This window comes from Rhamphochromis longiceps, linkage group LG14 (genome assembly GCF_057381845.1).
Source record: "Rhamphochromis longiceps isolate RC_006_pf linkage group LG14, R_longiceps_female_GT1.1, whole genome shotgun sequence".
Classification (NCBI taxonomy): Eukaryota; Metazoa; Chordata; class Actinopteri; order Cichliformes; family Cichlidae; genus Rhamphochromis; species Rhamphochromis longiceps.
The window spans coordinates 39,774,098-39,796,054 of NC_140570.1; the positions used below are offsets into that span (position 1 = coordinate 39,774,098).

At 43.7% G+C, this 21,957-nt stretch overlaps 1 protein-coding gene across 1 annotated transcript; it reads left to right on the plus strand.

Moving 5' to 3' along the window:
- Positions 1-1,414: 1,414 nt before the first annotated feature.
- Positions 1,415-21,615, plus strand: LOC146654734 (Golgi-pH regulating cation channel). Its single transcript, XM_085379449.1, has 21 exons — positions 1,415-1,619; positions 5,246-5,318; positions 5,755-5,849; positions 7,272-7,385; positions 7,482-7,535; positions 7,782-7,835; positions 8,499-8,537; positions 8,640-8,760; positions 9,585-9,646; positions 9,753-9,936; positions 10,022-10,121; positions 14,394-14,487; positions 14,557-14,631; positions 16,403-16,511; positions 16,586-16,644; positions 16,843-16,946; positions 17,032-17,105; positions 17,517-17,578; positions 18,259-18,311; positions 18,401-18,431; positions 21,087-21,615. Exons 1-21 carry the CDS (start codon positions 1,497-1,499, stop codon positions 21,126-21,128), a joined length of 1,722 nt encoding a protein of 573 aa, XP_085235575.1. The 5' UTR covers positions 1,415-1,496; the 3' UTR covers positions 21,129-21,615.
- The last annotated feature ends 342 nt before the right edge of the window (positions 21,616-21,957 follow it).

The window sequence follows — 21,957 nt, forward strand, 5'->3', positions numbered from 1 at the left end:
AAATATTTCAGATATGTTCCATCTTTCCTGTTTCAGTGGGTGTGTCTGTTAAAGAGCTGGCTGACCTGTTTTACGTCTCCCACCTTTAAACGCCTCCTCTGACAGCTCCAGCCTCTCTGTGGAGCTCAGCTTGTGTCTCAGCTTCGAGAACTGAAGATCACATCATTACTGATGTTACTACAGCTGACATCGTGACAAAGACTTCCTCATAAACACACGTTTACAGAGACATTATTAAAGGCATCACTATCATTATTTACTCTGAAGCAGAGAAGTGTGGATTGGAATAACTTGCACTGAATTATTCTACAGTTCTTTAGATGAATCCTCTGCTGTTTATGTATTTTATAAGGTTTTATGATTTGATTTATTTTTGTTCTTTTCATTTGACTTTAGTTATTAATTTTTAATGCATTTATAATTTAATTATTTTGTATTATTTTACTTTGTGTTTGTATTTTATAAATATTTATTTTATATTATTGTATTGTTGATAGTTGATTGCATTTGTTTTATTTTATCTAAGTTTGTGGTTTTTAAGGAGGAAGTTTAGCAGAAAATAGCATTTTATTTATTTAATTGTATTTTCTGTTTAATTAATAAATTGATTATGTTTTATCACATTTATTTTCTTCATTTTTATGATTGTGCGTTTAAAACTATGTCTGTATCCTTTGGCGGTGATAACATGAAGTGTAAACCTCGCATAAATGATTTCTTCATGCGGTATAACCGGATGTTTCTCGCTTCTCCAGAGCCGGTGCAGCTCCAGCCTCTTGTCACTGGGAGGCCTGGTTGCCATCAGTTACTGGTTGTTGTTGGTACTGCTGTTCAGGGTGCAGCCGCACCGACAGCTAACGTGTCGTTAATTTGACACATTTTACTGCATCTATTTTTAGTTTCTTTGTATTGTTTGCTCTTAGCTTTCAGCTCCACCTTCTCACAACTTTTTCCACACCAAACTTTGTCTACAAGTTGCTGAGCGCACAGCGAATTATAGAGATCTGATTGGGCAATCCAGTGTCTGTAAGGGAAATGAACCAATCGGCTGTTTAACAAAACGGTAATGAAAGAGCTTTCACTGCCCTCCAGTGGTGAAAGTAAAGAACTGCACGTGTAAGACAGCAACAGCAACAATGCCTGAGGCTGCCCTGTAGTGCTCGTCGCTACCAGTTAGTTGGGATGTTTTACGTTCTCTTGTAGTCATTTCTCTTAATTTCTAACTTTTAATTAATTAATTTTATTACGATTTCATAAATAATGTTCTCGGATAAGTAAAAAAAATATCTCTCCCTGTCCTAAACAACAACGCGTTCTTGAAAAGAAACAATGCAAATGTATTTTATTTTATTTTATTTAAGTTTATTTTATTAAGTCTCCCCTGAAGAGTCATTGCGCTACGTGTACGTCACCCGGAAGCAGGAAGTGTTCAGGAGCTTGTGAGTTGTCGTGGAGGCTTTGCTGCTGTTGTCGGTCTCGTCTTCCTGTTGGCTCAAATGGCGAGCTTCACGGGTCCGGGACTCTGGTGCTGGGCTCTGGTCCTGCTGATGCTGGCGGAAGCGAGCTGGCCGGTGGCGGCCGTGTCGGAACCGGGGAAGTGGGACCTGGACATCAATAGCGTGAGTTTCCTGCTCGTACCTCCCGCTGTGATTCTGTGATGGTTCGTTTAGGTTCTGTGATGGACGGGTTGGAGCGGAGAGGAGCTTTGAGCAGATAAAACGTGTTTCAGCTGCGAAGCAGCCGCTAAAATACCGCTCTGTTTGCCCTGCGCCATAATCGTTACGCCGCTAACGTTAGCTAAAGTGAAAGTATTCAAGTGGCGCGTCACTCAACACGAACGATCCTGTGATAACCAGCTGCGCCATGAAGACGTTTGATATCAATAAAATCACCAGTTACTCGCGTATATGTGAAACAGGCCGATACCAGCCGCTCGTCTGATGCTGAAGCCTTGTTTAAAGATTCTGCTGAGAAATCCGTTGGGCATCTTTCTTTGCCTTTAGACAATAATTCTGATGGCAAAAGAGCCAAACGGGACAGGCAAAAAAAATACTGCTGAGAGGACAGAAGGAGTACTTTGAGTTATCGTGAATGAAGAGAGACTGGAGGACAGTTGGTGAATCAGGAAGAGGATTGGTAAGAAAGACAGTGACGGCAGCTTTGAAGACTGCAAGTGGACGCTTCAGATGACACACGTGGAGGCCAGCAGGCTTTTTAACCGGACTGTTCAACACAGTCCTGTAGGATGAGAAGATGCCTGAGCAATGCAGAAGCGGTGCTGGTACTTTTCAAGGACAAGCGCGATGTACAGAGCTGCAGTAACTACAGTGGAATACAGCTGATGAGCAAACCAATAAAAAGTGTGGGAAAGAGTCGTGAGCAGGTTAAAGAGAGGTGATAATCAGCGAGCAGCAGTATGGCTTCATGCTGAGAAACAGCTCCACACATGTGATGTTTGAGTCTGTGGAGCCAGAAAAGCAGATGCAGAAGACCTGAATGAGGAGGTGACAGAGAAGTATGAGAGGATGTTGGACATGTCTGAGGAGACGAAGTTTTGTGTGTCTTAAAGGAAACAATATCTGCTGATAGATCAGATTTTTAATCGCTGTGGGTCTGAGATCCTGCATTGGTTGGGCTGTAAGCACAGTCTGTCCACCTGTTACATGCATTAGTCTGCAGAAGACTGTAAAGCTGTGACTGTGCACTGGAAACCCAGACTTACAGTATGAAGGTTAATGATAAACCAGAGTCATCAATGCTGCGGGTTAAATATCAAAGCTGATGCACAAAGACAGCACTGTCAGGGCTCGCAAAATCGCTAGCCCGACGTCCCGGCCTATCATAGGAAAATGTCAGTGCTTTTGCATTCTTTGGAAAATGTATCTGAGTAATTATGTCATTGGCATCGGTGAGCCACTGTCACTATGTGACATATTGAAATCGCGTTTGAATTTGCGCTTGTTTTTTGCTTTCACTTTGCGATTGCGCGAACGGCGTGTAGAGAGCGACAGCACTGATTGGTGAGTGACGATTAATTGTGCACCAATTCCTCTGACATCGTCTTATCACTCATTAGCTTACTACGCAAACATGACAAGTGAAATCTCCCGCAGCTTAAACATGTGAGAGGTTGATCGCGCAGAGAATCGCTGAGCGTTATGTGAGTGCGTGTGTAAAAGCAGCAGGATTCAAGCCGGTATTTCAGTTCTGCTGAGCCAAATAAGACAGGTCAGGGTGAAGAAGTGACAGCCAAAGAAAAGCTTACCACAAAACAGAGAAGTTATGACAAATCAGACTATAAGGCAAAAAGAAAGTGCAGCTTTATGGTTTCATGGACAAAATAATTTCTGTGGCTGGAACATGACGAGCTAAATAACATGATGTTCTGCAGGTGTGTTGTGAGTCGACAAGCGCCTTTGTTACTGGGACCAGTAATTTTAAGAAAGACCCCATTAGAACCCATGACAAATGCAAGAAATGCATTATTGCCCAGTCTGCAGTATCTTTCCCAGAACAAACAGCAATTGCAAAAAACATTCTAAAAATGAACCGAGCACAAGAAGAAGTCCTGACAAAGCTGTTTAGAGCCGCGTGCTGTGTAGCAAAGAGTGACCTACCACTGGCCAGATTTAGCAAACTTCAAAAAGCAAACGTCCTAGATGTTGGTTCCACTTGCCTCTTACCAGTGACTCCAGTGGAAATGTCAGATTCATGTCCTACGCAGTTCTTACAAGTTCATAGAAATTTCTGTTCAATGAGAGCCAAGTATTTGAGTTGATGTTTGTCATTTTTATACAGTTGTTGTGATTTATATTGTAACAATTTTTTGATTAATTTTTGTTTCTGTTACAACGGAAACAAAACGGGAAACAAAACATTAAAAAAATGCTCTTTTTTTATTCGGGCTACTTGAATTTATTTTTACTAAAAACTGCAGAGTGCCGGCCCAAAGGGCTGCCAGGGATTTAGAAATTTTGCGAGCCTTGACACTGTACCACTGTTTTTAATCTGCACAACCAGCAGTGGTGTGGAATTAAATACACAAAGTTCCCGAACACTGTAAGCCACCTTTCCAAAAACAGGAACATGAACCACTGATGTTGTTATCAACTGCCAAAGCGAAGGCCTCAGATCATCGGTTAACACAGAGTAACACGATAACAGGCATCTCCCAGCTCAGGGGCTGAAATTTGTATTTCCTTTAATGCTTCACACACGGGGCTGCAAATGAGTGTTTTTAGGAGTATAGCGAAATAGTTTTATCACAGTCCTGGTGATTTTCCTTTGGTGGAACTTGTATGCAGAAAAACCCTGAATTTATCGACTTTCGGGAGGGACCACGGCTGGATGGAGGGCACTGTGTTTGTGTGGGCAGCTGGAAATATCGGACTGGGACCGCTTACAAACAATAAGCCTGCAGGTTACAGGCTTTAGTCTCCCAGGAGATGAGTAAAGATCATAATTAATCAACACATTTTACAAGTCATGTAAAAACAAAGCCCACCTTGTGTTAGCTGTGAGGTTGTGTTGTGCGTCCCGATCGGCTGTAGATCGTTGTCGATCTCCTCCGTGCCGTCTCTCCTGTACAGTACATCAATCACCAGCAGTGTGACTCTGTAGTGCTGTACTGTAAGTTTGTAAGTTTTCTCCCCGACAAACACGACAACGTCCACGAAACACACGGAGACGTCTGTTAGCCACCAGCTCGTAGCTAGCTCAGGTTCAAGCCTCACTAGAGCCGGCGAGAACAGCGACATCCCGGCACATGGTTTTCAGATCTGTGCCTACTCAAACATGATATAGAAGTCACTTAGATAACTTAAAAATATTATTGTTTGGCTGAGATTAAAGTTCTAATTTTCACACAGCTGAATAAACGTCAAACAGAAAACTGATTAAACAGAAGTGTGAGACGGTCGAGAGTTTACTCCTGTGTCCTGTTATATTTAGATAGAAAGAACAGACGGACAAATTTATTAAACTCCACTGAGACAATCTGCAAATGTCATTAAAAGTTTAATAAACCATCATCTTGTCTTTATTGTTAGTTAGCACAGACCTTAAACACTTAAAGCTGTAAGCTAATGATAGTTATATAAGAGCAGATGCTGCTGGTGCAATAAGCTGTACGTCCAATGGATGATGATCTGACTAGTCGACTATCAGAATAATCGTTTGTGGCAGCCCTAGTTGTGACTTAATTAACTGTCAGAGAATAAAAATGGATTTTCTTTGTTTGTTTCAGGCTGTCCTGAAGGACCAGACGTACTTCTTCTACAGTAAAACTCTGTTCAATAACAGCTTTATCAGTATCAAATGTAAGCAGATGTTTCTTCTTTCTTAAATCTTTATTTTACAGAGTTGGATAATAACGTTTGGGTTTGTCCAAAAAGTCCAGTTTATGTTTGCTGTGCAGGCAGAAGCAGAAACTAATGTCTCACATTCTGAAAGAAAAAGCTTACTTAAAGTGGACTTATTAAACTTTATTTTACAGAACATATCACGTGTTCATATTAAATGTAGGCAGACACTTTCAGGTTTACCTGTGTGTCTGTCTGAGAGGACAGAAGCTCCACCCACCCACTCTTCAAACGTTTTGTTAATGAAGGATAGCCAATCAGAAGAAAGCTGACTTTGAGCATTGGTTTAGAAACACTGGGTCAGGTTAAAATTATGAAGTGAAATAAAGAAAATAACAAGTGGAACAGCATTGCGGCCTAGAAGTGAGTTAATTTGGTTTGTTTGTGTGTGCAGTTGTATCAAAAGACTGCACCACCTCTCACCCGATCCTGAACATTTCCTGGTATCTGAGGAGCTCGCGCTGCAGCGACGAAGTCTTCAACCTGAACGTAAGACGCTCTGCTTTCTTCTCTGGAAACTGCTTATTTGGAGTATTCACTACTTCCATGTTTTGGACTTCTGCAAACTTCTACAGATGATCTGAGTATTTTCTTTTAACCTGTAACTTTGTCGCACACAGACGCTCAAAAACACAGAGTCCGAACATCATTACTGATTAACAGTTAGGGTTGGAAGTTTGTGGACAGTTTTGCCTTTGTGCACTAGCCCGAGTCAGACAGTCACGTGAAGTGCAGACGTTCAGCTTTAAGGGTTTAACAGACGTATTAACTCCAACCATTATTCATTGAATAATACAAATAACGGGACAGGATCAGTAAGGAGGTGATGTATAACTTGACTTTTAAAAAAAAGGATCTTCAATGCACATTTTTTGTGCTTTATTTACGGCTCTGACCACACAGGCTCCAGTTTCTTAACAGCAACACTGATAACACAACATCAGCAGTGAGGATGATGTTGTCATATAGCACCAAATCACAACAACAGTCGCCTCAAGGCGCTTTATATTTTAAGGTCGACCCTACAGTAATATGTACAGAGAAAAACCCACCAATTATATGACCTCCTATCAGCAAGCAGGTTAATGTGGAGTCTGTCCACACACACAGGAACACAGCGAGGAAGCAGAGGTGATCCAAGCGAGCGGTGCTTGTTCCTCTAGTCACCTTTAAAGCAAAGCACCTGATCCACAAGCTTCAGCGTGAAGGAAGGAGAACTCTGTAGATGCTTCATCCACACAGAGAAAAAAGAAGCTGCATTAAAATATGCAGATGAGCTGTAAACCTCTTCTGATATGATAAACTGTCTACGGCAGTGATACCTGCAAGAAGCAGGGGTGAATCTAAAGGTGGGCATGGGGTGCATAAGACCATATTTCTTTCCAGGATGTCATAACATTCTGACTTAAAGTGAAATTATATATTCTATTAGTTAATTTGCATTAATATTTTAAAATACAAACACAATGCTTTTTTTGAAGGGCAGTAAAACTTTGGCTCTGCTGCAGACGAGTTGATGCAACACTTCTCCAACAGGAAGTGTTGCAAACCTCAGAGAATGTTGATATGCTTGAGTTGACACACACACCCCACATATACGTGTAATCTGATGGTCTGCGGGTAAAGACTACAAAGATGGCGGCCCTTCCCCAAACCTTTGGGCCTCGCTGCGTCTGTCCTCCTTCTGTTTACACTCCACACAGGAGCGTTCCCAAACAATCAGGATTCAGTTTTCACGTTTCATTTTCTTTTTTCTGTCATCTAGTTGCTTTCCCACTGAATGCAATAACAACAATCACAGTTTTAATTGTTTTTTTAAATTCATAATCCTCGGACTGCTATAAGTGTGACAACACTGAGTCTCGTCTCAGGATCCAACATGTCAAATGATCACATGTGTGCCATCTGCAGGAAGAGCTGGCAAAAGGGTACTCCGTGTCCGAGAGCGTCAAGAGAGAAGGAGGAACTGGGTCCTATTCTTCACACACGTATGATATAATCCACTGTGACCATCAGAACCCCAAGGTGAACACACACACGCGCACATACAGTGCAAATACTGAATGAAGTGTCTGTGTGGTGATTGAACGCTAAGACGGGCGTGTTTGTTTTATGACTCAGTTCAACCTGAATCAATCGGAGGCGATACATCCACTGAAACCACTGCAGGCACAGGTGAGCTTTTTCCTTCTGTTCTTCACAATCAAAAAAGCCAAACACCCGAAGCACTACGGCCCTTTGTCTCGGCAGCTAGCTTCAGCTCTGTGTACTGACTGTACTCCCAGTTTGACCCTTAGAGGTGTGTCTCAGACTGCGCGTGTTTTACATGCTCTGCGTGTCTGATGAGAATCATCATGGCCGCTTTGCTCACACACCTTTTCTGGTTTGTCCGGTTGGTTTAAGCTGCTGTTTGTATTTCAGCCAAGCACAGGAAACGCTTCAGGGAGACGAAAGAGAGAGGCTCCAAAGCCACAGGTGAGCACATCATGCACACGCGTTGGGTATTCATATCTTGTGGGGACAAGGATTTTGGTCCCCACAAAGATATGAATGCGCATTCACTGAGCATAAAGGGGAGCATGCAGAAAATGTAATTGCATGCCTGCATAAATACACAGTGTCAGACCAACAGTTGAATTTCAGGGCGTTAATGTGTAAAATAACGAACAGCAGAAGCTGAGATAAGCTCTTTCCACGCTCGTAAAAACAGCTGCTGCTCTCAGCTTCACCCTCCACAGATTGTGCACCCTACCTCACGCCCTTTATAACCCCACGCTCCTGTTCCTCATCTAGGATCAGTATGAGAGCTACACTAGTTTGTGCCCCTCTGAGCCTGGGCTTCTGTCTCCGCCCGGTCTGGAACCAGGGCTCCTTAACATTTAAGGAAATTATGTTGATAATAAATTTAAATAATTGTGGGAGCAGCTGAAAGTACCTTTACTTTCTCTGCTGTGGCAGCAAACAAAGCTTTGTGATGTTCTGATTTGTGTGTTTGCTTATCTGTTGTCTTCAGTTAATGGAAGAATAGGAAATGATGTCATTGTTGTGCATGTTTTGGACCAAATTACGAAACGCTTCATGGGACGAAGTCGAGTGTTTGAGTCAGTTTAACTAATGTTGTTCTTCTTTGTCTCACAGTCAGCAAAGACGAACGACACCGTCAAAGATCAAAAACAGGTCAGCTGCTATTCCTGAAAGATTATCTTGTGATCCCAGGACATCCAGGTGGAGGCTTCTTTAAATTGATGTAAAAGCTGCTCTCTCTCCGCTGTTGCTCAGGCTGGGAATCCTGGTTTCGATGCGGTGGCTCAGAGCTGGGATGACGGACCCTACATGTTCATCCTCAAAATCGAAGACAAGAACCAGCAGTCTAGTGCCAAAAATCCATGGAACCTGAAGCGTCAGTGCACGCGCATACATAAAACACAAACACAGACAGCTGTCTGCATTAGTCTCAGGATTAGTTAACAATCAATGAGATTTACAATTGTAATTAAAATATGTTAAGTCTGTGTCTCATAATGAAATCATTCAAAATCACAATAACAGGCTTTTTAAATAAAACATTTCAACCAGCGTGTCAGTGAAGTCTAATCAGAGCGAATTTGAGAAACATCAACTGCAGTTCACCTGGTGTTGCTGCAGGGGGCGCTCGAGAGCTGGTCCTCAATCAAAGGCGTAAATCAGGGGTGTCCAACTCCAGGCCTCAAGGGCCGGTGTCCTGCAAGTTTTAGATCTCACCCTGGGTCAACACTCCTGAATCACATCTAAATCCACATCCTGGATCAAGGACGCATCTAAACCCAGCAGGACACCGGCCCTCGAGGCCTGGAGTTGGACACCCCTGGTGTAAATGAAACTAAACTGGTGAAAAACAACCATTTAAACCTGCTTCTGTACAACAAAAGAACATCTTTGATTTGGTTTTTCTCAAATCCAGCATCCATAACACGTCCAAACTGAAATAAAATGACTTTCATGTCCTTCAGTTTGTTTTAGAGTGAGGCTGATTCTGCCTGTTTTTTTGGGGTTTTGTTTGTTTGTTTGTTTGTTTGTGTTTAAAGCTAGCATTTGCTAAAGGAGGCTGATTGGTCGAGTAGAGGACTATAACATGGAGCTATGTTGAGAGGAGTTGGATGGTCTGCTCTGATGTTCAGTGAGCAGAGGCTACTTTATATAATGCTTTTAGTCACCGTCTGATACCCACTCTGTTTGCATTTGCAGTCGAGATCAGTATGAAGGGTCCACATGGCTTTATATCGGCGTCCGAATGGCCTCTAATGATGGTAAGAGCAAACACGTGCACGCAGAGAAATTAAAATGATATTTATTTGCTCTGGTATTTAAAATGCAGCAATAAGTCATTTACTTCCTGTCGCTCCTTTCTTCCAGTTCTACATGGTGATGTGCATCGTGTACGTGCTGCTCGCCGTGCTCTGGTTGGTTCTGTCCGCGTGTTACTGGAGGGACCTGCTCCGGATTCAGTTCTGGATCGGAGGTGTCATCTTCCTGGGCATGTTGGAGAAAGCCGTTTACTATGCCGAGTTCCAGAGCCTCAGATATGAAGGCGTGTCAGGTAGACAAAGACGCACACAGGTGGTGGCCCACGTGGTTCGTGACAGAGCTGTGATGAATATCCTGTGTCACGTGTCCTCCTGCAGTCACCGGGGCGGTGGTGTTTGCTGAGGTGCTCTCTGCAGTGAAGAGAACTCTGGCCAGAGTGCTGGTCATCATCGCCAGTCTGGGATACGGCATCGTCAAGTGAGTTTCACAGCTGTTACTGACGGCTGGCAGGTGCTTTATATGTTTCCACTGTGAGAACCTCCTCTGTAGTAGAAGGAAGGACCGACTCTGAGGCTGATGTGTCTGAAAACCTCCAGCTGTGCAGTTAAAAACCCAGCAGCTTAGCTGAAGCCAGTTAGCAGATTTACGAGCCTAGTGCCGGTAATGTTATGCACCCGTTTGCCACCAGATGGAGCTGTAGCCCAGCATCATCGTAGAAAAATACCATAAATGTTAATTTAGGCCTGGAAATTGTTTTGTTGTTGTTGCAAAAAAGGTGTACTGGGAAACAAAAATGCTTTTTGTGACATTTTTGTCTGGTGGTGTCCTATGTGATTTTACTAATGTGAAATATGTGCTGTGGCCAGTGTTGGGTAAATTACTTTAAAATAGTAACTTAGTTACATTACTAGTTCTCTCAAAAGTAACTCAGTTACTTCAAGTTACTCGTTACTTTCAAAGTAACTAGTTACTAGGGAAAGTAACTTTGGTTTTACTCAGACTTCTCTTGTTAATGTGTTGCTTCCATAACTTTGCCAGTCTTCTAGCTTGCTTACTTGCCACAGTGCACTGTGCCACCTACCAATAGAAAGGAAAAGATAATGTGCACATTTCCACGAGAGAAATCCCACGCCTGGACCGTCATTGACTGCTGCCATGATTCTAGCCTACGTCACAGCGTCATGTGCGCCTTTTACATCCAACACAAAAACTGCAGTCGTGGTGCTTTCGATTGTACTCAGAACTCGGAAATTCTGCCTTCTGAATAGGAAGATGTAGGTAACACCAGACTGCAGATGAGCTGCATACAGGGCTGGACTGGGACAGAAAATTGGCCCAGGCATTTTGACTAGAGAGCGGCCCACCAATATAGGAAAAATCATAAAGCCTTTGAATGAAAATAAACACTGCTATGACAGTGATGTTCACTGTTCTGATGGTATATATGCATCAATCTATCAATCGTTTGTTGTAAGATTCAGATAATTATTTTTTAAAAGCGAGACATTTTAAATGAGAATAAGAAAGAAAAGTATTTCTTTGTGCCCCCCTCTCCCTGTTAATGCCCTACCTGCCCCCCTGGCAACACTTTGCTAGACCCGCACCTGCACAGTTACCAGCTGTCAGCTACATAAAAAAGGATCCTGGTGTTATTTGTCTCTCAGAAACAGTTCATAACTTCCCTTCAACTCATTCATGTCACCTAAAAGGTAAACCTGTTTCTCCATCACCTGTTCAGCTCTGATGATCCAGTAAGGACATCTCCTGGTTTCATCCTCATGTTTCCCTCTCACCACATATCCAAACCGACATCATGACCAGCAGCTTTGCAGCTGTGGCTCCAGCAAACATCAGCTGATACTAGAAATTAATATTAAATAAATTCTAACAACAGCTGATCAAGCTTAAACGTGCTGCTGTTGTTTAGCGCGACATCCGCTGGTTTCCTCTTTCGGCGCAAAGTGAGCGATAAACAAACAAGAGAGAAAAGCCGATCAGCTGATCATCGATCAGTTTCATGATTGAAGTAGAAACGGGAGAGGGAGGGGAGAGAATGAGAGAAGAAGAGGCAGCTGTGCAGCAAAAACAGAATAACTCCAGCTTTGTGTCTTTTTCATTGTAACTGAATTACGGGACAAACTGTTCCTTTTCACCTCAATAAGAAACGCGTAATATTTTCTCTGAATACCAGACGGGACGGTTGGCAACTCTAATAACTTATGAACAAAATAAAGTTCAACATCAGTAACATAGCACCCACCCAGCTGTATAGAAACTCCGTCATGCTAGCTAGCACGCAGTACGGAAAAAGTCAGAATAACGAAAATAAACTCCACCTAAGCTTGGTTCATATCTGACCCAGAGAGACTGCAGGTCATAACTTCTTACCTGAAGTTCAGTTCACACTTGGACCAGCGGCCGCCTCGGGTCTCTTTTCCTTCTGTGTCCCCTTTCCATCATCCACCTGCTGGCCTCCACCACTTGCTAATGTTACTGAATCTGTGGAAGCTCTGCGATGCCACCACACGAAGTAACGAGTAACGAGCCTATCTAAATCCCAGTAACGACTAACGCGTTCCTGATTTTGGCATAATAACTAGTTACCGTGCTCGTTACCACAATAATAACGTAGTTACTGTAACGCGTTACTTAATAACGCGTTAGTCCCAACACTGGCTGTGGCTCCAAAACGTTGGGAAACGCTGTTCTATGTAATCAGAAGTCTTTGGAACCAGAGGAGCCCCCTGCTGGTCTTTAGTGGTGTCACTTTTCAGCCCTGAAACTACATCTATGAAGTCCTGGATGGGTCCAGAGTGCTTCGTATTATTTTGAATCCTCGACATAAAGGAGAAAGTCTTACCTTTAGTTACATAATAATAGGATATAAAAATTGCTTGTGTCGAGTCTCCAGTCAAGTCTCATAAAATAATCAAAACATTTTGCTGACTTTGCTCAAAAATACGATTTCCTCCCTTTTCTGTTCTGTGCAGCGTCACATGACATTACTTTTAAATGCAGACCGCTGATGCTATCGTCAGTTCTGCTGATCCAACCAGAGGACTGAACGGACTCCATTAAAATTTATATCATGCATCAAGGAAAGTTAGAAAACCCAAAAAGAAATGGCGCACAACTCCATCCTCAGATCAGTGCGGCTACCTGATTGGGTTACAGGTTTTTGTTTGTTTACCTGGCTCAGAATCGATGTCATGTCAAAAGCATACTCTTTGCATTTTTAAAATTTCATTCACTAAACAAAAAAAGTTTGATTCCAGCTTTAAACAAGGAGGAAGATAAGAGTCTCTGTAGCAGATCCCAGAACTTGCTTGTGTTTCGCGGTTTAAGGGATAACCGCCATGTTTGCAGATGGGGAATCCTCCCATAGATTTCTATTAATATCACCACTGTGGAAATGCAGTCAAGCGGCGAACTGAAAGAACTTTGAGATCCACTGAAAGTGTTTCTGATTCCATCCAGCCACCTCCTCCAGCTTGTGTGGGGGAAGACCAAGGCGTTCCCAGGCCAGCCAAGAGATATAATCTCTCCAGTGTGTCCTGGGTCTGCCTCGGGGCCTCATCCCGGTGGGACATGCACGGAACGAGGCACCCAGGAGGCATCTCTGTCAGATGCTCGAAACACCTCAACTGGCTCCTTTTGATGTGAAGGGGCAGTGGCTCTACTCTGAGCCCCTCCTGGATGGCCGTACTCACCCTATCTCTAAGGGAGAGGCCAGCCACCCTTCAGAGGAAGCTCATTTCTGCCACTTGTATCGGCAACCTCGTTCTTTCGGTCACTACCCACAGCTCGTGACCATAGTTGAGGGTAGGGACGTAGATCAACCGGGAAATTGAGCATCTGCATCACTGCGGCCGCTGCCCAGTCCGTCTGTCGATCTCCCGATCAAGTCTGACTTATTGCCGATATGTGGACCAATCTCTTGCAATAGTTGTATAGGGACTGAATGGCCGTAGCAATGGGCCAGACACCCCATACTCCCTGAGCACCCCCCACAGGACCCCCCGAGGGACACGGTCGAATGCCTTCTCCAAGTCCATAAAACACATGTAGATTGGTGGGCAAACTCCCATGCACCCGCAAGTATCCTTGTGAGGGTAAAGGGCTGGTCCAGTGATCTATGACCAGGATGAAAACCGCATTGTTCCTCCTGTATCCGAGGTTCGACTAATGGACTAACTCTCCTTTCCAGCACCCTGACTTTCCCAGGGAGGCCGAGGAGTGTGATTCCCCCTGTAGTTGGAATACAACTGGGGTAGCTCAGGAGGTAGAGCAGGTCATCTGTTGATCGGTTGGTGGTTCAATCCCTGGCTCCTGTCTGCATGCCGAATACACTTGCTCCCCACTTGCTCTCCGATGCATTCATACTCCTATCAGAGCTTGGTGGCTCCTTCACATCTGGTGTCCACCATTTGGTGCGGGGGTTACCACCACGACAGGCACCAACCACCTTGCGGCCGCAGCTCAGTGCAGCGGCTTCGACAGTGGAGATGCTGAACATGGTCCATCCGGACTCAATGTCCCCAGTCTCCCTCAGAATGCTGTTGAAGCTGAAGATCTCGCGGACTGGGCCTCTGCTAGGCGTTACCAACACACCCTCACTATACATTTTAGCGTGACAGGTCTGTCCAGCGCCATCCCTTGCCACCTGATCCAACTCATTTTATATAGCGGTCATTATCTCCAGGTACAGTTCACACACACAGAGTGACGTTTCTCGTTTCTCTCCCGCAGGCCGAGACTCGGCGCTCTGCTGCACAGAGTCGTTGGCGTTGGTCTGCTCTACCTGATCTTCTCCATCATCGAGGGACTCTTAAGAGTCAACGCTGTGAGTCCCAAGAGCGCTGCAGTACTGTGTGTGTGTGTGTGTGTGTGTCTGACATGTTTTTCTCTGCAGGATCGAGGGGACACCAGCAGTAGAGTTTTGTGTGACATAGTGCTGGCCTTCACTGATTCCTGTATTGTCTGGTGGATATCCTTTAACATGTATTAAGAGAATCATCCTCTCACGCTTAATTAATCTTTTGAAAACTAAATAAAATCCGTCACACATAAGTGCACATAAATCACTGAAGAATGTATTAATGACCACACTGTCAGGATTTAATAAAGAGGCATCGGCGTGGGGAGGCATCTTTTTGTGTTTGTAGGGGTTTTCCTCTCAGAGTCATCGTTTTGGGAGGAGAGTATTGAAATGAATCATACCGAGGGTTTTTCTTAATTTAATGCAGACAAGAGTCTCTTTTGCACCTGTTGTGGCTGTGTTAGCTTCCATTAGGGGCGTTAATTTATTTGAAATGCCAGAGCGAGGTGTCCGTGCATAATTGGTTTGAGTGGACGGCTTAAAGCTGCGAGCTCCGTGCCAAAGGTTTGGTTCGGTCCTGTAAATCTCTGCAGGCTTAAAGCTGAGCCCCAAATGTTTCTGCTCTGCACATTTGAGCTACACGGACCTAAACTAGGTGTCAAATGCATCCAGGGAGCATCGGCAGTGAAGGTTTCTTTTTCCTGTTTCATGCCTTTTCTTGGACAAACACATTGCTTACAAGATTTTATTTTATTTAGAAGCCTGAGCCCTCGTCAGTGGCAGGTCACCAAAAGTCTTCGACTGTGGGGGGGAAAGTTACAGCAGTCAAAATGAAGTAAAACACACCGGATGTATAAGAAATAGCTGAAACGAGTCCAGTCAGATAAAAATAACAATAAGCAAAATGAAAACGTCAATGAGGTAAAAATGGACCATCCAATAAACTAAAATAAGCATAAATTAAAGTAAAAACTGAATTTATAATAAAAAATTCAGCAAAGCAAAAAAACCACAGAATTCAACTGACTTAATATTTTATGACACATTTAAGTCTAAATTTAAAGTCCAAACGAAGCGGCTGTTTCAGCTGCAGCCACCAGAGGGCGATACATCTCTGAACACACCGGGTCCTCTTGTTTGTCTCTTCCTGTTTGTTTTTCCCTGCTGGGGGATGTAAATGCATCCGACCCACTAAAATATCCAATGATGGAGCGACATGAGGGATGCTGAATAAACTCCACCCACCTGCTGCACCCTGATGAGCAAAACAAACCTTTTAGACTGAACAGAAGCTGTTCGCTGTGCTGCGTGTGGGTGGGCTGTGTGTGCATTTCTCTTCTTCCTCTCACCCTTCTCTTTTCTGTTTACTTCCTCCGTTCTTTTCCTTCCCTTCCTGCTTTCTTGCGTCCCTCCTCTTCCTCTTCATTTTGTCTCCTTCGCCTCATCCTCCGTGTCTTCTCCTGTCTTTCCCTCTCCAGGCTGAAGATGATGTAGTGCTCCTGGCTGCTATTCCTCTGGCTGTGCTCGACTCTACCCTCTGCTGGTGGATATCCGCCGCTGCACCTTCCCCCCTTTCTAGTGAAAGTTTGGCTTTCTCTCCCTTTCTTTTTCACTTGTTTCTACCTTGCTGCTTTGTTACATATTTAGCCAGAGCTAACTGATACATGGACCCTTGAATCAGAGGTGTCCTTAAACATCAGAGGGTCCGTTTTGAGAGTTACCCTGAAGCACCAGGAGAACTCAAAGCATGATCGGCACAGAGAAAATCCGACAGGTGCGTCTGCTGTTGGGTTGTTCCTACCTGTGCAGTGGCAGGGAGGGAGTGGATGTTAGCTGAGTGGGACAGAGTTAAAGTATTAAATTGTCCTGCGTGTGAAGTGAATGTTGCATGACAAGTTTCAGCCTTCCTCTTGGTGAAGTTCCTTGACCGTGTCGTCACATCTTTGTGAGCCTGATTCAGACGATGAAGCTGCTGCGCCTCAGGAGGAACGTGGTGAAGCTCTTGCTCTACAGACACTTCACCAACACGCTCATCTTTGCTGTCATAGGTATTCAAAGTTCTCTTTGTGTTTAACATTTTATTTTCATGTCCTTGTTTTAAGGATGTTTGTGTGCTTTTCAGCGTCGGTCATCTTCATCATCTGGACCACGAAGACCTTCAGGATGTCCAAATGTCAGTCTGTAAGTGCTTCAGCGCTTGGATTCAGTTAAAGCTGCTCTCCAGCTTCTCTCTCTTTCATTTCTTGCTTTCATTTGGTTGGTAAATTTCATTGGAGAATATTTAACTGCAAAAATGAGAAGAATTACGATTAATTCGATTTATTCTCTGAACCGAGTTTGTTTTTTCTTCCTCACTGCTGAATCTCTCTCTCTCTGCAGGACTGGAGGGAGCTGTGGATAGATGACGCTTTCTGGCGTTTCTTGTTCTCCATCATCCTATTGGTCATTATGTTTCTATGGCGACCGTCAGCCAATAACCAGAGGTGGGATGTTGTTTTGGGGTTTTTTAATCCCCAGTCTCCAGTTTGTGTCTGTAAAGTAAAGCCGTGTCCTCTGTGTCTGTAACAGGTACGCCTTCAGTCCTCTGGTGGATGAAGAGAGCGATGAAGAGGAGAAGGAGCCCATGATGAACGAGGCTTTTGGTCAGAATGCACACCCGCCTCACTTCTCTCCTCTTTCTGTTTAGCCTGAGATGAAATGAATCCATTAAAGTGGATTCGTTCGGTTTATTCTTCAGCTCCATGATTCACTCTTCATAATAATCCGTTATCTGATACTCAGTCCATCCTCCGTCTAGGGCGAGCCGTTTTAGCTTTTAGCCCTTTAAACCAGCCTTCTTCTGATTGGATGCCCCTCATTAACAAGAGCTTTGAGGAGCAGCTGTGACCTCATTATTAGAAACTCATTTTTAACACGTTAACGATGTTAAATACGTTTCCATCATTGAAACAGGAGCCATGCTGCACATGTGTGAGGTACCTCTGGTAAACGATCATCTACGTTTTATTATTTTTCTCACGGTTTGTTTGTTTTTCACTCCTTTGTGTCTCCAGAGGGGATGAAGATGAGGGGCGTGAAGAATGAGGCCAACGGCTCAGCCAAAGCTAACAAAGTGGTGAGTCAGAGGAATCTGAACACCGCCAGACATCAGCCCGTGTTAGTGGTTTGTACAGGAACCTCGCAGCAGCCGTGTTACTGGTCAGATTGTGGCATTAAAATGGTCCTAAAGGCACCAACAGCACAAACACAGTCCAGAAAAGTTGCTCAATAAGATAAGATAAGACTTTATTGATCCCACAACGGGGAAATTTTTGCGTCACCTCAGCTCAGGTACAGATATATGAAGGAAATACAAAAATAAAATAATAAAATGTGAACTAATGATTTATTTAAAAAAATTACAGTAATAAAGGAGGAGACAAAAGCGTATTTCTTTGTATCAGGCTGTAAACGTGCTTCATTTGTGCTGTAACGTTTTAACATGACTGTCAGCAGCTGGAGCCTCCGGTGGACGTCAGAGGAACTGCAGCTTTTGGTGCTCCAGCGTTATCTTAATTTTTTTGGATCCGTTGAATGGATTAGAAACTAAAACTTATTTTTCTTTTTTTCTATCCTTTTTTTAACTTTACTCACTAAAGTTTTTACTAAACTGATTATTGTTCAGTCGTGGTAGCTGCTTATTTTACTGCATTCAGTCACAGTTTCTGTAACAGCTGATGAACCCATGTTTAGTGTTCAAAGGAAAATCTTCTATTTGCATCATGCAGCATGATCCCTCATGTTTAATCTCCTTAGGATGAGGACCTGAAGTGGGTTGAGGAGAACATCCCGTCATCTATTGCAGATGTGTAAGTCGTGACGAGCGTTAATCAGTGTGAATCTGCTGATTATTGTAAATCACAAACGTGACACTGAACGTGTTTTCCCTTCCTCGCAGCGCCCTGCCGCCCCTGCTGGACTCTGACGAGGTAAACTTTCACTTCACTGGAAAAAATTGACATCACTTCAAACGTAAAATGAAACTTTGAAACACTGTGGAGAATTTAGAGCACAAAGGCACAAATGGTACCCGGAGTAGACTCACTGGGATCTGACCAGCTGATGGTTTAGTTATTAAAGTTTAAACTTTATCACAGTTTGAAAATTGTGTTTGAGGCCGCTAACAGATAAATAATAAATGAGATCGTCATCGTTACTGACAATAACCTGCAGGTAACAACGACAAAATCAAGCAGCACGCAGCTTTATCACCTGAGTCTGTTTATCTGCGTTAAAGAGAAATGCAGGAAGTGTCTCTGGACATGAGAAGTCCCGAAAGGTCCCCAGAGAGTGTGGGGTCCCCTCATGGGCTGCGAGGTATCGCATTTGAGCCATCAGAGCTCATTTAATGTCAATAAACTGTTTCTTTTCCAGTTAATTGAAATTCTGAAGTCTGTAAAACTTTGAAATCCACAGGAATATATCATTTTTAAAGGTCACATCTTTTATGCTTTAGAGGACAAGGTGCCCAACTCCTCTGGGATCAGGTGCAAAGTCAAGCAGATGTTTCTATTATAAACTATGTTTCTGTTATAGAGGGCTAAAAAAATCAACTTTAACATATTAAATATATTTGCATTTAAAAGAGAAACTGAACCAGTGGAACGAAGCTGCAGGGTTTAAATAGTGTTTTCATTTCTGTGATTCACCCTGAAACTCCACGTTATCATCATTATCACTTTATATTCATTTGTGAAGTAAAGCTGTGGTGGTTTGGATGGATCTCCCTCTGGAGACCACAGAGCGTCAAACTGTTCTCACCTGCAGTCTTACTGAGTTTACTCGGAGAGCTCAGTGAACGAACTCGAACTTATTGAGAAACACACACACACATTCTCGTTTTCATGTTTTGTTTGTGAGGACATCTAATTTACATAATGCTTTCCCTAGCTGCTAACCCTAACCATCAGCCTGAACCATAGCTATAACCTAACTGTAACCATGACTCTAAAACCACATTTTGAGTCTCAAAAATGCCCTCAGTCTCGTGAGGACGGCCACTTTTGTCCTCGTAAGTTTAGTAATGTTCCAATTTTTGGTCCCCACAAAGATCTCTAGACAGGTACACACACACACACACACACACACAGCTTACGAGCAGCAGGGGGCAGCAGATCCACAGTAGACACCCTGTGCTGCTGGTTACGTCATACTGTTGTTTATCGTCCTCTATGTTGTCATGGTGAGCAGAAAGATGTGACGCGACAGATGCGCGTGCGTGTGTGTGTGTGTGTGTGTGTGTGTGTGTGTGCGTGTGTGTGCTGCAGCTGTTAATGATCCTCTGAATAAAAACAAATTTGTATTTTTTCTCATCATTGTTTGTGTGATCAGTAAAAATGCTCCCGTGGCCTCAGACTGACGTCCAGCAGACGCCGCGCTCGTTTTAATATCCGTCTGTGTTTTTCCTCGTGTCCTCTGTTGGCTGTTCATTCAAACCATTTTCCAAATTATGTACTCTCTCGTCTCCAAACCGAGCCTCTTTAAGGCGTCCGGCAATCAACAAAGTGCCTCTTATGTAAAATCAATTTCTTACATAAGCGGCCATATGAACGCAGAGGGGTATTAAAACCCACAGAAGATATGAAGTGTGCACACGCTCTGTTCCCCGCAGGGCGAGCGGGCTTCGTTCTGCCAGCGAGGATAATGGACGTGTACGTAACGAAGCCGGCTCATCAAAGGGTTAAATTAAGGGGAAATAATGCCTTTAACTCCCTGCTCGTCACCTCCTTTTGGTAGATTATGTAACGCGTTCTTGTTATTTAAGAGATAAACGAGGGCTGAATCTGAACCCAACCTGCCTGTTATGGTAAATTACGCAATTCATCACGATCGAGGAGGAAATTCTGCCTCACCTGCCGTCACCCCGACGCTTTGTGTTGTTTTGCTACCTGAATAAATCCTGTTAACCTGGATTCTGGCAGCTGAGCCGGCGTGTGAAGATTCCTGCTTTGTTTGAAACGCTCCTCAGTGTCTCTCATGAAAACACGGAGGTGAAGACAGAAGCTGCTCTCTGACCTTCCTTAATCCCCGAGCCTGAAATAACCTGATGTAAAAGAGCTTTTTAATATTTGTAAATGGTGCTGACCTCTGCAGGTTGTCGCTCAGAGAGTGCACCGAGCTGTCAGAAAGGCCGGTTCTGAGCAGAAGGTTTAGGCTGTAGATCCACTCAGGACCATCGCTGTTTACGTCCACGCTGAGCTCCACTGTCCTGCTGTGGAAACATTTTGACTGCTTGAGAATGTAAAGCAGGGGTCACGTGGGACCAGAACCACCAGAGGGTCCAGTTCAGCTCGCCGGGCTGAGTCTGCAAAAGGTGCAAATTTCAGTGAGGTCAACTCCAGTAATTTTAACAAAAACACAAAATTCCCCGTGTGGCCGTGCAGGAGTGGAACAGCCTGCAGACGATATTCCAGCGTCGAGTCAAAAGGATGTAAATCCTTCCTAAATCTGTCTTTCTGTAAGATATGATATAGATGATTTTCAGGAGCTCTGAGGCCGTGCGTCTGCTCTAAGGTGGACGCTTCAACAGTCTGTGGGTTAAAGCTCCTGAAACTATAAACGTGCTGCTGTGTTTTCTGTTGCAGGAAACGATGACGACCAAGTTTGAGATGTCCAAGATGGAGTGAAGCACAAAAGAGAAGCTTTTTAAAAAAAACAAGAGACTGGCATCACCGAGAGGTACGCCCACGTGACGAGGAGGAGGGAGAGATGAAGGAGGGAACCGATGGGAGCGAGAGCTCACTGTCGCCGTGTGATTTCATCCCTGAACTTATGAGCTTTGTAAGCCTTGACCTGTACATACGCTGGGAGCAGAGTTGATGCTCAGATCCTTTTATTTCCTGTTTGTACTTATACGCCTCTCTGTATACTCTGCATACACAAACAGTATATTTTGACCGATTTAACGTTAAATGTTTTGTGTTTGTTGGATTTTTCACGTTTACACGCGCAGGTGTCTGTCTCCTCACCGCAGTGGGTTTTGGGGGCTTTTTTGGTTTGTTTGGTTTTTTAAGCTGAATGAAAAAATTGTGTTTTGATTTCTTCAACCTGCAGAGACTTAAATTGTGAATCATAAAAGTAAAATGTGAGTAAACATGGAGTATTTCTGATGAAGCTGAAGTTTGTCTTTCATGCCAGTTTTGTGTTTTCGTGGAGCTCGTTTAATTCTCATTATTAATTCATAACTTAACGTCCTTCCTGTGCTGAGACGGCTTGTTTGAGTTTGACGCCTTCTGCAGGCTCCGGTTCAGATGCCGTAAAACGTGCGACGAGGCCCCGACGCACAGGGTTTCATTACTGCACAGAAAGGAGCAGGAAAACGAAACGGCGCGGTCTGTCTTTGGTGATAATTTAGGTCTATTATTCGATCATAACGCCAAAAATCAGACCTCAGAGTCTGGCTGGGGGTAAAATCATAGACTGTATATAAAAGATGCTTTCCTAAATGTTGGCGCT

Excerpts from the sequence above, each read along its gene's own strand:
- LOC146654734 (XM_085379449.1), top strand. The coding sequence starts at position 1,497 with ATGGCGAGCTTCACGGGTCCGGGACTCTGGTGCTGGGCTCTGGTCCTG. Across the intron at positions 17,106-17,516 it reads CATGATGAACGAGGCTTTTG|AGGGGATGAAGATGAGGGGC; the intron begins GTCAGAATGCAC and ends TTGTGTCTCCAG. Across the intron at positions 18,312-18,400 it reads CCGTCATCTATTGCAGATGT|CGCCCTGCCGCCCCTGCTGG; the intron begins GTAAGTCGTGAC and ends CCTTCCTCGCAG.